Source organism: Zerene cesonia, chromosome 10 (genome assembly GCF_012273895.1).
Source record: "Zerene cesonia ecotype Mississippi chromosome 10, Zerene_cesonia_1.1, whole genome shotgun sequence".
Lineage (NCBI taxonomy): Eukaryota > Metazoa > Arthropoda > Insecta > Lepidoptera > Pieridae > Zerene > Zerene cesonia.
Genome location: NC_052111.1, coordinates 5,761,766 through 5,775,169, shown reverse-complemented (window position 1 = coordinate 5,775,169; position 13,404 = coordinate 5,761,766). Strand labels below are relative to the sequence as shown.

The following is a 13,404-nucleotide window of genomic DNA, read 5'->3' as shown; positions in this document are numbered from 1 at the left end:
TGATGATGTGATTTATTAGCATTCCCTATTCGTACGTATTCGTTCACAGTTAAAAAAATCCTTATTCTGCTACTACACTGGATGTCTTATGAATTTTTTTTTTAAGATTTCGTTTAATTTAATTAATTTTTTTTGTTATTTTTTTCTTAAAATATGCGATATTAAATAAAATAAAATATTTTCTATGATAGCAATTGTAAAAATATAGTGGTTCTCTCTTTCATTTAAAAAATGAAATGATCTATTATAAATTAATAATCAAATCTATACGTGATTAGTCTAGACCCAAAAAAGGAACATTTTTCACAAGTATAAATTAATTGGCTTGTTTAATTTTATATCCATACACTAATTTTACATGTGACTTAAAAACACAAAATTTCAAGTCATTATCTAGTGTTGCCAATATTGCGTATAACTTCGTTCTTTACTGGTTTTCAGTAAATATTACGGTAAATGTAAAATACATACAATATTTAATATAACAATATTAAATAAATTTTTATAGCTATATTATTAGCTATTCTGTGTAGTTGTGTAATGCCTTTTCAGCTCGTTAAAGTATTAAGTTTGTAAATAACCTGCTCATTGAATCCCAACTGTAAAAAAAAATAACAATTAATATCCTTTGGATCAGAAACATTTCGTCCTGAAATTCGTTCAAACTTATATATACAGGGACTTTTTGAAGGCTGCGCAAATTTTTACAGGTTTAGAAACAGTAAAATAACCGATTTTTTAAAAATAACCTATGTTCGAATGAAAAAAAATGAATATAATTGGTAAATTTGAGCCTTTTGAATAAATAAAACAAGGTAATGACATCGAAATGATGTATTCATAAATTCATACAGATATTTTCATTCAGGTAATACACAATAGAAAAAAAAAACTATTTAGACTACAACTCCATTAAATATACTACAATTTAAGATTAAAACATCTTATTCGCTATAGCATCATTTGGTTACACTTTTAATAAGTAACATACTGACGGGCTAAAATGGCATTAAAATATTTCATCACATTAAGTTTTATATACTACTTTGTAAAATAAATATAATTTACATAGTAAAAACTTTACAGTAAAATACAATCATTTAAAAAATTCTAAATAAGATTAAATAATAACGAACACAATAAACATTTATAATAAATTAGGATATATTAAATACACACCAAACTATTTTTGGCTATGACTTTTCATATTATAAAGAATAGAAAATATTTAGCAATAAAAAGGCTATGTTGCGTATATTTTCTATCTTCCCGTAAACCAGCCTAAGGATTAAAGATTTTTTTAAATTATTTACAAGTAGAGTTACTGAAACACTTAATTTAAAAATTAATAATTACGATATTTGCATTTTTTGTGTATCAGACATTAACGTAATGGTGAAAGCAATTATATCATTTATACTATAACCAATAATACTAAATTATGGCAACGTACTTTTAACATAGGTAACTTTAAATGGATAAGCTGGTAATACTTACAGCTATAAAGAGCTAAAGGTAGAAGGAAGCTAATAAATTACATGGGAATGTATTTATAAGAAATACTTACATAGTCTTTAATAAGATAACCGTTTAGTGGTAATTATGCGTGCTTTTAATATTTTGATGGTATAATGCGCGTATAACTTCAAATTATATCGGTATTCTAAATTCAAACTAGATCGAGAAGTTTCTATGCAAGAATGATGCTACATCATGATAGGTAATATGTAGAAAGTAATTTTGAATAAAATTAAAATACTACCACAATAAATCGAGTATTTCATATAGTTTATAATTATTCAAATCCTTGGAACAGCTGAAGTGATAAAATTTTACATTCATAACAATTATTATCAAAAACATTTTTGTGAGAAATCGTAAACCTCGTTAATTTTTGGAGACTGAAATTGTAGTTTTTTTCTATAGTTGTAAATAAGTATAGGCTTCTAGAAGACTTGATGATTTTCGTATCACAATAATAATATTATGTGAAAAATATTTTCCATTACTTATTTTATAAGTTTCTCACCAAGTAAATCTACCCTGGACTACCACAAACATCAGCTAAATCGACCCAGCCATTCTCGAGTTTCAGCAAGATAAACGAACATCAATTGATTGTTATTATATATATATACCATACAGATAATATTGACAAGATTTATGACTTCTCATTTTAAATAGAAATTCTATAGACAACATGTAGCAACAATCTATCAACTACGAGAACAACTACATCAAACGATCACTGGTCCAATAGATTGACGACAATATACAAATCTTCGACTTATATTCACACATATTGTTACCATCCAATAAATAACCGAGAAACGTTTCGTTTTTCGTACGAACTGAAATACAAAAAAATAATAATAAATATAAAACGAATCGATAACGAAACTGCGCATACGATAAGATCGCTTATAAAATAATTTTATACGGGCCGTATACAAAAAAAAAATCAAATAGATATTAGTATATAGTGCGTCTGATTTAGAATTTGAGTTTAACTTGGATTTTATCAAGTCTTTTTTTATACACAATACAAATTATTTCAACAGAAACATCTTTGTCGCCGCAACGGGTTATGAATTTCTAGAACATTCCAGATTCCATAGATAACCATACTTTATGCTAGTTCCAAATTTAAATAAACAATTAACCCACGAAGGGACGGAGTTCTGTTGGCACACAACAATATTGGTGTTATAAATTCGTAGCAGTAGTAAGCTCCCACGTGTTATATCGACTTCAACAGTATGCAATGATACAACGATAACTCTTACAACATTTACCTATATAGATGGTAAAAAGTACAAAATCAAAATATCATATAAAAACAACAATTGTGCTGTTTTATCACAACGGAGTTTATTTTGAGGCCTGATTTTTATCCTGTGTTCAATATTCATTTAACTTATATATAAAATACAATTGCAAATAACAAAATTTATAATACATATTTCTTTCAGTTATTCCTTCTGAATTTTATGATTATGTCGCAGGTATATCATCAAAGTCGTGATTTTACAATTTTACAAGTGCTATTATAATAAAAAGCATAATTTCCTTATTTTTTGTACTATTCAACGGCCTGGATATTTACCATGAAGTCTTAAAGCAGTACTAATTCCAATGTGGGAAATATATTAAATTATAATGCCACGGCTTTCAATTGTCAAATATATAGTTTATATTAATACCTGCGATATGTCTGTACCAAACGTCTTTGATACGAAAACAACTTTGTTTTATGTATATGTTAATAAACGGATTACATCTGTATTCACCCATTACTCAAAGTGCATAATGTTATGTATTGAATACAAAATACTAGAGTAGATAAGCTCATAGCCTTTAAATAAAAGCCGATAGCTTTAGGCCAATTTGATTTAATTTTTAATAACGCCCCTCAATACGTACCATACATAATAAGTTTGAGAAAAGATTCGAATTTAAACATCTTTGAGCTATAATATCACGAAATCACATCTATCACTTCAAAACTTGGCAATTCAAATATCTCTAATATCTACCAGCTAGAAGAGACCGGTACGAATGTACTGGAGTCTTAAATTTAAACTTAACTTGCAGAAAATATTGACAAAATAATCGAAATTATGTATGGTTGCCTTTATAAATTTTTTATAATTTCAAAATAAAAAGTGCTTGTTTAATTAAATACAAAACGTTAATATTTCCCGCAAGTTAAATTGCAATTCATTATAGTGAGTTATATTCATCAAACACGACTACTGATCGGAACCAACAGATCTATTGCTGTTTCACTCGCACTTAACTGGCACGTGTGCACAAAAGAGAGAGAACCATCTACAGACCTCACCTGTCTCACATAAGAAGCGAGAATTGGGAAATCTCTATCTATCTCGCTCATACTAAAGGAAGTTCATAAGGAGTCGATGGGTCATTATCTATCCTTCACTTATTCAAATGGTATGTAAAAAGCTTGAATTATGAATACCGTATCCACAGTTCAATATTCCCATTCCATATAAAATTGAATAGATATTTAAGATATATATCCATTACACTCATCCAGCATCGGCAAATGACACTACGCGCTTCTCGCTTCTCGTACAAATGCAACGGCGGAGTCGACTCCAGTATACCCGTCTCGTTCGCTCTAATCAGGCAGCATGTGCACAAAAGAGACGGGGAACATGCCGCGGCGGCCGGTGCCCTCGACCTGACCCTCCATCCAGTTGTCGTCTTCTGTGCGTTCGTTGATAACTACGATGACTTCACCCTCGCGGAATGAGAGCTCATCTTCATTATCCGCTGAGCAATCGTACAGCGCTCTGCAGCGACGCATGCCGCCCATCTGGTATGAAAAAAACAATCATTTTTATAAAACTGATATACATGTGTTCTAAAATAATGATCTCGCAGGTTATGATCTTAAAAAAGTTTATTTATCTGACGCATGAGTAGGTTCCTTTTTAAAGACATCAAACGAACTAAAGGCGAACGAAGTTAAGCGACGATAATCTTTAATAAAAGCATTATATACTTTGTACATGCAATTATAACTTTAGCGGGGCTAAAAAGATTAAAATGTATTGTATACAATTTTCAACAACAATCAAATCTCCTTGCAGGCACCAACAGATAACACACCAACCGCAAGTTTGCCTCGTGGTATACATACCATGAGGGAAACTTGCGGTTTCTATGGTGGTATAACAAATTCGTTTCTATGGTGATGAAGGTGGACAGCGACTGCAAGTTTAGCTAGTGGTATGTATACAAATTCCGATTACAAACAAGTGTCGTTACCATGGTGATGGAGGCGGACGGCGAGCGCGAGTGCACGCTCGACGTGTCGGACACGTCCAGCGAGCGGCTGTCCGAGTGGGAGCGCCGCGAGCGCTCGCACGACAGCGCGTCCAGGTCGCACAGCTCCAGCGACGAGTCTTGACTAGAACATTCCTGTAAGGCGGTACCGTTAGATGGGGTGTATGGCAGATCGGTACGGGCACAACATCTTGCTTGTATTTGAAAAAAAATATATAGAATAGAGAAAAACTGATCATGGGGAGGGATTCAAATGATCCTGATATTATATTTATAAGCATTCTAAAAATCACGCTTACAATTAACATAATCTCCCGCTGAATAAGTCGCCCTTTCAATAAATATTAAGACTACGTGTTAATAATTTTTGTGTCTTTTTTATGTTTGACACATAATAATGAAGAGACACTATATGCTGACAATGAATGCAAATTATTTTTGTAGGCGGTATACATATTTTCATATTATTAGCCAACATAGTAGTGCGTTTTTACCGCATAAATTTTATTACTAATCCTTGAGGGAGATTAGATATTTATAGGAATTGACATGGTGGGTTGCACTAAAAGTGAATAATATTTGGACATTTGTAGTAATTCGAGCGAGATGTTGCACCTCAAGAAAAAAATCTAAATTGTAGTTAATTTTAACATCTTTTTAAGCTTGATTGATGAAGCTCATCTAAGAGTAAGCGTTCTAAGAGAAGTCGAGTGAAAGGGAAATTTAAATCCTTCTGATACCAAAATATATTAAATAATAAAGTTGAAACAAGTTTTTCATTTCAGTTATATTTATCTGTAAAATACATGCATTTCACACACTATCGTGTTAATAATAAACCACAAAAATAACTCTTCACAATGTGTTGTTAATTATTTATATTAGAATTGTTTATTATGTTACTACAATAAAATCTACGAGTGAAATCAACTTCGTGACTACAATGTAGGATCATCTAAGACGACAGGATTCTAATCAGGAGATTATAGCTAGAAGCTAATGTGCATGCAATTATATATCCATAAAATAAGCATTATATTCCTAACAAATGCAGATTTTATGGGGCTGGATAAAATTATTGTCAGAGATTTTCAAGAACTAAAAAAATGTTGTATATATTACTTATGTGACTGATAATCGAAACCTCTTCCAATAAAAAACATTCCTAATAAATAGAAATACTTTTGGAATTTGGAAAGATAATACCATACATTTATGGAATATAATTTGGTACACCTTTTTTAATTCTACATTATAAAGCAATTTGTTGCTATATCGAAATAACAAATAGACAGCTCGAAATTCTCTGAACACAGACAAATCACGGGAAGTGAAAATAAACAAGGGTAAGCGATTAATTACACTAAAGCTCTCTCATTTTTACCCTTCTCAGTTTCACTTTGTCAGCCTTTTCCTGTAGCAATCTATTTTTCTTCTGAAGAAAAAAAAACAAATTCACCCTGTACTCTATGCTTTATAATATGATACTTATTGAATATGTGAAATCAACGATTTAAGAGTAAATAGATTGAATACAAAGATACGAGATGTTTGCAAGTATCCAAATATATATAAAATAAACTGTATTACTTTAAGGTACATATAATCACAAATAACACACACTAGTCTAAAGTTCCTTAAGTTGCCATTGCTGTATTTTTTATGAGACAAACAGAAATGCCATTTGCTTCTGCTCGTTCCGTCCGGCTTTTGGGTAAATGTAATTTCGAATTTCGAATTACGAAAATACCTAAAACCTAATTGTTACATTCGAATGATATAATTAAACTATAATTGGTGTTAAATACTATGGTATATGGCCATATGATAGTTGTCAAGTGATGCTAGTAAGTGGTATTGCGTGGGGACATGTTTAGATGAGGTTATGAAAAGATACGAGGTCATTAATGTTATGATTTTCTACCAGATGTACTATAATAATTACACAATTTCACTCATAATGTAATGCACATACATACTTTATTACCAAATGTGTACGTATAGCTTGTACGAGCCTTTGCTGGCTACATACATTTAAATTGTCGCTGAAAAGATCCTATGAAGATTTTGTTTTTTATCACAAGTTACAATAAGCGAAATTTATTATTATATTTTTCGCTATATATAGAGTGTTGCGTCATGCACACAACAATGCACCGTGTTAACGTTTATATATATTTACTCTTACATAGATTTATGCTTACTTATACCATGTACTACTTGACCTTACATAGGTACTTTACCTCTGTGATTCCTACATCATAGTGTATATATTTGAGACAAACATTTACACAAAAAAATCTGTAAATGTTTTCTTTATAGTATTTTACAAAACGATTTTAAATTCCCTTTTTAGGAATCAATGGTTATCTTACTAGATAGTATTGCTATGTTATCTGACACTACACAAGATATACGTTGTTAAAAACCATACTCACTTTTCTGGGTGGCGGTGTTGGTTCATCTCTGTGAGCTCCGTTGTGCAGCGAGTTCCCGGGCGGCGGCGTAGGCGGAGGCTGTTGCGGCCTGTGTTTTACTGTACCACCTACAATTTATATATTTTCTTTTAGTAGTTTTAATTTAGTCATAGAAAAACCTTCAACTGTATTTGCTTTATTGTGTATTGTTCACTTGTTTGTTATGATAGTTCTGTTTTTCATATGTGTATTTAACTTGTTTTATATCTTTGAAGAGTTAAAAAAACTGTTCGGCACTTTATATAAAAAGTAAGTATGCAATCGTGTATTTAAATATAAAAGGGGAGCAAATTGCAATTTCAACTCGTACTTAGTGATAAAGCGCGATGTGTACTTTACGCGTTTATTTCCATAGAGGCGTAGTAAAAACAAAAAGAAGTATAATTATATATTTAGCCTAGAGCCTTCCTCAATAAATGGGCTATCAAACACGGAAAGAATTTTTCATATCGGACCTGTAATTCCTGAGATTAGTACGTTCAAACAAACAAAAAAAAAAACAACTTATAATATTAGTATAGAGGTATAGATAATGATGCAACACTCACTGTGTATGGAGCGCGTGTCGGCGGAGGGCGAGGGCGAGGGCGTGGAGCGCGGCGCGCCCGGCGGCAGCGGCGCCACGCGCTTCTTCAGACTGCCTATATTATCTGTCAACGTATTATGTAAGTTACAATAACTAATTGGTAAGTCTATAGTAACGAAATATTTAATAAAAATATGGGTTGAAATTTTGTTTATGTACGTTAGTCATTAAATAAAAAAAGGTGAAATTGCGATATTCTTGATCGTCCATCGCTCGCGAAATAGTTCCGTCTAAATACGAAAGGGACACACTATACAGGCAGTGCAGTTGTAAATTTAAACATCCATCCACCTATGTCTACTGCGCTTAGAACTAACTATAATATAAAAAAAAAAATTGTAAAAAAATATACACTTTGACAGCCCAAAGACGGCATTTTCAATACCTTTCCTCATCTCACCGAGTGATAAAATGCACAACACTCACAAACATTCGGTTTCCTGGGCAAGGTGGCGGGCGCGCTGGCGGGCGGCGCGTGGTGCAGCGAGTCGCACGTGGAGGAGCGCGAGCGCAGCACGGGCGAGTCCCCGCCGCCCGCGCCGCCCGCGCCGCCCGCGCCGCCCGCGCCGCCCCCGCCGCCGCCCGCGCAGCCCCCGCCCGCGGCGCCCGCGTACGACGGCGGACGCGAGCGGGGGCACTTCTTCTCCGGCGTCACGCTGCCGTTTTGCTGTAAAAGCAATATGATTGTTTCACTAGTTGCCAGGAAAATACATAAAAAATTATTTGTAAATTCAATATACGTTTAGTGAAAGACGGACGGACAGACAAACAGACGGAAAAGTCTTAGTAATAATGTTCCGTTTACCGTTTGGATGAACATTAAGAAGACGTATTTCCAGGCGGCGATAACCCGCGCTACGTCACTGTGTGGCACTTTATTCAATGCAAATTCCTTGGTTTATTATAATTATTGTATTTAATATAGTAATTTTAATTTAAATTAACTTCCCTGTAGGTGTGAACAAAGGGTCGACTCTAGTTTAAATTATAAATTATTTCGTATGATATTTTTATTTATCGCCCATTTGTATGCGAACAATTACGAATTTGCTTTATAAATTATACTAAAGTCATATTCTGTTGTTATCATGTATTCATGATAGATTATTTTTTTTAAATTTTAAACACCGTTTTGAACTCACTCGTTCATCGATGACTGTGTCGTCATCTGAGAAGTCAGTAGAGCCTTCATCGTGTGATAAATTCCAATCTATATTAATATTTTCGAATATGCTCTTTTCCCTCTTATCCACGCTTTCTAGCTGAAATTAAAAAATAAATTTATTAATGCTATTAGAATACACACTTAAAATGCATTAATTATAGAAATGAAAGTAACAATTTTAGATACAAATTACTAAATAAACAGCATACTTCAATTTACAAGAATCAAATTCTAATAGTATTTTCTAGTTCTGGTTAAGTATGGAATTTCACAATTTTCTTTAAATATAAATACTTTATACTAACAATTCATAATTTTTTTTCATATACAAGCACAACGAGTAGGGAGTATCAAAGCCTCACCAATTCCTGGCACGCCATGTGCCCCAACTGCCTCGCCACCTGCAGCGCGGTCCGGCCGTTGGCGTCCTTCAGCGAGCTGTCGGCGCCGGCCTTGAGCAACAGTTTCATCGGCTCCGTCCTGTCTATCGCGGCGCACAGGTGCAGCGCCGTCATGCCGGACGCTGTGGCCTTGTCCAACAGCTGGGAACCCCCGTTCTGGACTAGAAAATCGACTATGTGCAGGCACGAGCCGTCGCCGAGCTCGCGCGATATCGCGAGGTGTAGCGCCGTCTCGCCGCAGTCCTGGAAACGTTCGGGGATCGGTTACACGCAATGTGCGGCGGTCAAGGGCGGGGTAATTAATGTAATTTAACGGTTTTGGATGACGATAACATGTGTTGTTTGAAAATATCTATATTAATTTCGTTCCGTTAATTTTTTATATTAATACATTATTTTTTGATAATGTTATATTTATATTTTGTAATTATTATTATTATTTTACCCATCCGGATAGTAATAAAAATATAATTGCATTATTGGTTGGATTATGAACCTTTCGCAGCTGCTAACTACAAAAACAAATTAAAGCTGATCCTCGAAAAGACAAAACGTCTTTATGAATTTATCAATTGATGAAATGCAAAGAGATCGCATATATTGACAGACTGATAAGATTACTGGACCAAACTATGCAAATACATTTATTGCGATTTCAATAAGTTTCCTTTACGAGGCGAAAAATTTAAATATTTGAAATTTAAGAAAGGATGAGATATTTTTAGAAGAATAGAAAAAAATCGATCACAACGCCTAGCTCCTACGCTCTCGGCCGCCCGTGATCCTGCCTTATGATCGATTTTTTGTATTCACTCATAAAGTAATTCAATGGTAAGGGTTTTCATAAACAACCCTCATCCCTCATACCGAGCTGGGCAGCGTCGCCGCCAAGTCCGCCCCCTCCGCGTACGCCTGCAGCAAGTTCTGCAGGTGGCCGTTGTTCACCGCGTGCTCCACCTCCGACAGCCGCTCGGCCTCGTCGCGGCACGTGCGCGCCGCGAACGCGCGGTACACGTACTTCTCGCGGATGAAACGCAGCCTTTCGTCCCTGGTAATAGAGTTCCAATTTGCTTCAACATGGCTCGCAAATAAATCACTACATAGTATAAAGCAAACTCGCTTACCGCGTCTATTCCTATGTATGCTTAGATCTTTAAAACTACACAATGGACTCCCCGCGGTTTGACCCGCGTAAGTCCGTATCCCGTAGGAATAACGGGATAAAAATTATGCCTATATGTTATTCCTTTATGCCTATATGTTATTCCAGTTGTCCAGCCATCTACGTACCAAATTTAATTGCCATCGGTTCAGTAGTTTTTGCGTGAATGAGCAACAAACACAAACTCATCCTAACAAACTCTCTCTTTTATAATATTAGTAGGATAAGTAGGAAGTAGGATTTTGTTTTTGCATAACACGTTGACATTGACATCACATTGCAAGTTGTGTTACAAATTGATTATTTTATCATGCACGATCAAAATCGCCACTGATTAAGCATTTACCGTGCGATATGTTATAAAGGTTATCAGTATGCAACATTTATTACAGCGATAAGTTCCGAAGTAATAAATTGTTCAAATAATAATAATAATAATTTAATTTTTTGCAACACACATTTAAACTGAGACTGGGGCAAAGTTATCCTGAATAGACGAAATATCCTCCTTACAAAATGTATGAAAGTGTATTATACTGTACGTATTAAACAAAACAAAAAAATATTCCTACTTATTTGTTTTGACTATCTCTTAAAATGTTTATCCAATTTAGATGAGACTTTCATTATAAAATATCCGATGCTTATAAAAAAACTATAAAAGAGTTATTCTTCAAAATAATATAAATGGAGATGCTCACAAAAATATCTCATTTAAAGATAATACAGATATTACAGAACACCTTCAAAATTCAAGCGTGTTTCACTAGAAATGCATTAAAGCAACTTACATAGTACTCCCGGGCTTCAGTTTCAACCGTTCATCCAGCGTGTTCTCCATGACGTCATTGAACATCTGATTGCCCATGTGCCTCGCGAGCAACAATTGCGACGTACTCAATCTGTCCAACGTCAAAGACTGTATCCTCGATATGTGCACACCCAACTCCCTGTGACTTCCGGAACATTCTATACACACTATTATACCGAAATTCGTCGACAGCCATGTTGGATCTGAAAAATAAAAGGCAATTATTAATTAATCGTCGCAATTTGTATCTATTTATGTATGAACGCTTTTGTAGAAAATGTTTCAAACTTTTTTTTTAATTGTTCGTCAAACTTTATTTTTTATACAAAGTGTTGACAAAAGCGCTTCGAATTCTCTTATAAAAGGCGAAGTGTGATTATTACAAAAGATAATAATGTAGGCATATAGCAAAACCTACAGATACAATAAAGCCCTTAGACAGCCGTTAATAACCTAGGGGATGGTAAGTACACATTTTATCTACGCATTATCACTGTGTAAATATTTGGAGAGCTATTCAACATTATATAATCGACTGTCTAAGTTAAATAACAATGTTTTCTTTGAAAAGTAAAAACAATTTCTAGACTACATTTTACCCCCATCGTGAAAATTTTAAAAATTAAACGAACACCAAACCCATATGGTTTCTTTCCCTTTTACAAACCCGTTTCGTATGCAAGTAAAGTTACTTGGAGAAACAGGCTGTCAACACGGAGCACGTCATGTGAACAAAAAACATCGAAACCTATTTACCTAGTGTTGCGTGCACGATGCATAATGTTATGCAACGATGACTCAAACCACTCAAGTATAATGGAAACAATACTCGCACTTTTTATACATAATTAAAGATTTATTCTGCGGCGCTTGTTAACAACTCAATCGTCGGTCATCTTTTGTCTTTATAATGTAGGGCTTCTGCGGGCCTTTGATGTAACTTTTGACATTTTACGAGAGTTGTGTATTCAATGGCACGGTATAAAAATTTATGTCTTACTAGCAGACATAATTTTGCCCAATTAAATAAGAAAATGTCTGTATTCAAAAACAATTAGGCCACCGCGACTATAAAAGTTTCCTTTTCTCAAATTATACGTCTAATTAAGCAATAAGAACTTTACCTCAGTTACATTTCATAAAAATGCTTCCTTTTTAAACATTCTTTCTTGTCATTTAAAGAAGACTAATGAAAAAATCTATTTACATTAAAGACTTATAAAACTTGTTAGGAAAGTTTCTCATTTATTTACGCTTTTGGAAAGTTAAATATGATCTCAAGTCTCGGCCGTAGTGTTTCATAACTTTAGTTTCAGACGAAATTTCCGTCGGCGACGTCGGCTATTTGTCTCCTATATAGTAGTATGTATATTTCATTTAGTCTAGTCTCGCTCTGAGTTGATGGAAGTTTGTAAAAAAGTTTTTTTTTGTTTTTAAAACCAGTCGTTTCCATATCTCAGACCATTTCTAAATTTAAAAGAAACTTGATTTAATTAACTGCAGTAGCAATTGTTACTTGATTCTATATGATACATCTTGTTAACTTATAATGTAGATTTGGTAGACGAAGATCTTGTTATATTTTACAACACCAGCACAGCCGAAATAAGTAATTTAATTAATGATCTCATTATCTGCTAACGATGAAAAATTATTGACACAAACGTAATCTCTATAACTCCGTAGTCTGTATAGAAAATTCTCATTATGCTTCCATTCAATAACATCATATTACACAACACATCACAAATTATTATCATAAGCAGAACTCCAGTATACAAACGAACGCTGAAAACACACACACAGTCATCTATAGCACATTTTTATACCATTAGCGGTCAACTGAGCTCGGAAACATTCGTACAGGTAGAGCCTCTGCGTTACCTGCTTTTAAGAGGAAAGGTATAATAACGAAAAGTATTGACGACTAGAAAGAAGGGATGGACGAGTAAGGGTGAGCAAACGGGCGTCCATCTCCCCCCCCCCC

General features: G+C 34.0%; 1 protein-coding gene across 2 annotated transcripts in view; it reads right to left on the bottom strand.

Moving 5' to 3' along the window:
- Positions 1-819: 819 nt before the first annotated feature.
- Positions 820-13,404, bottom strand: part of LOC119829277 (arfGAP with SH3 domain, ANK repeat and PH domain-containing protein) — a 41,675-nt gene continuing 29,090 nt past the window's right edge. The window contains exons 8-17 of one of the 2 annotated variants that reach the window (XM_038351713.1): positions 11,398-11,620; positions 10,312-10,492; positions 9,406-9,687; positions 9,021-9,140; positions 8,305-8,545; positions 7,841-7,942; positions 7,254-7,360; positions 6,200-6,250; positions 4,798-4,950; positions 820-4,342 (exon numbers count right to left, since the gene is read on the bottom strand). In XM_038351713.1, the coding sequence (XP_038207641.1) occupies positions 4,145-4,342; positions 4,798-4,950; positions 6,200-6,250; positions 7,254-7,360; positions 7,841-7,942; positions 8,305-8,545; positions 9,021-9,140; positions 9,406-9,687; positions 10,312-10,492; positions 11,398-11,620 (1,658 nt within the window). In that variant the 3' untranslated portion in view covers positions 820-4,144. The remainder of the gene's footprint in view (positions 4,343-4,797; positions 4,951-6,199; positions 6,251-7,253; positions 7,361-7,840; positions 7,943-8,304; positions 8,546-9,020; positions 9,141-9,405; positions 9,688-10,311; positions 10,493-11,397; positions 11,621-13,404) is intronic. The other variant, XM_038351714.1, reaches the window with a different exon arrangement.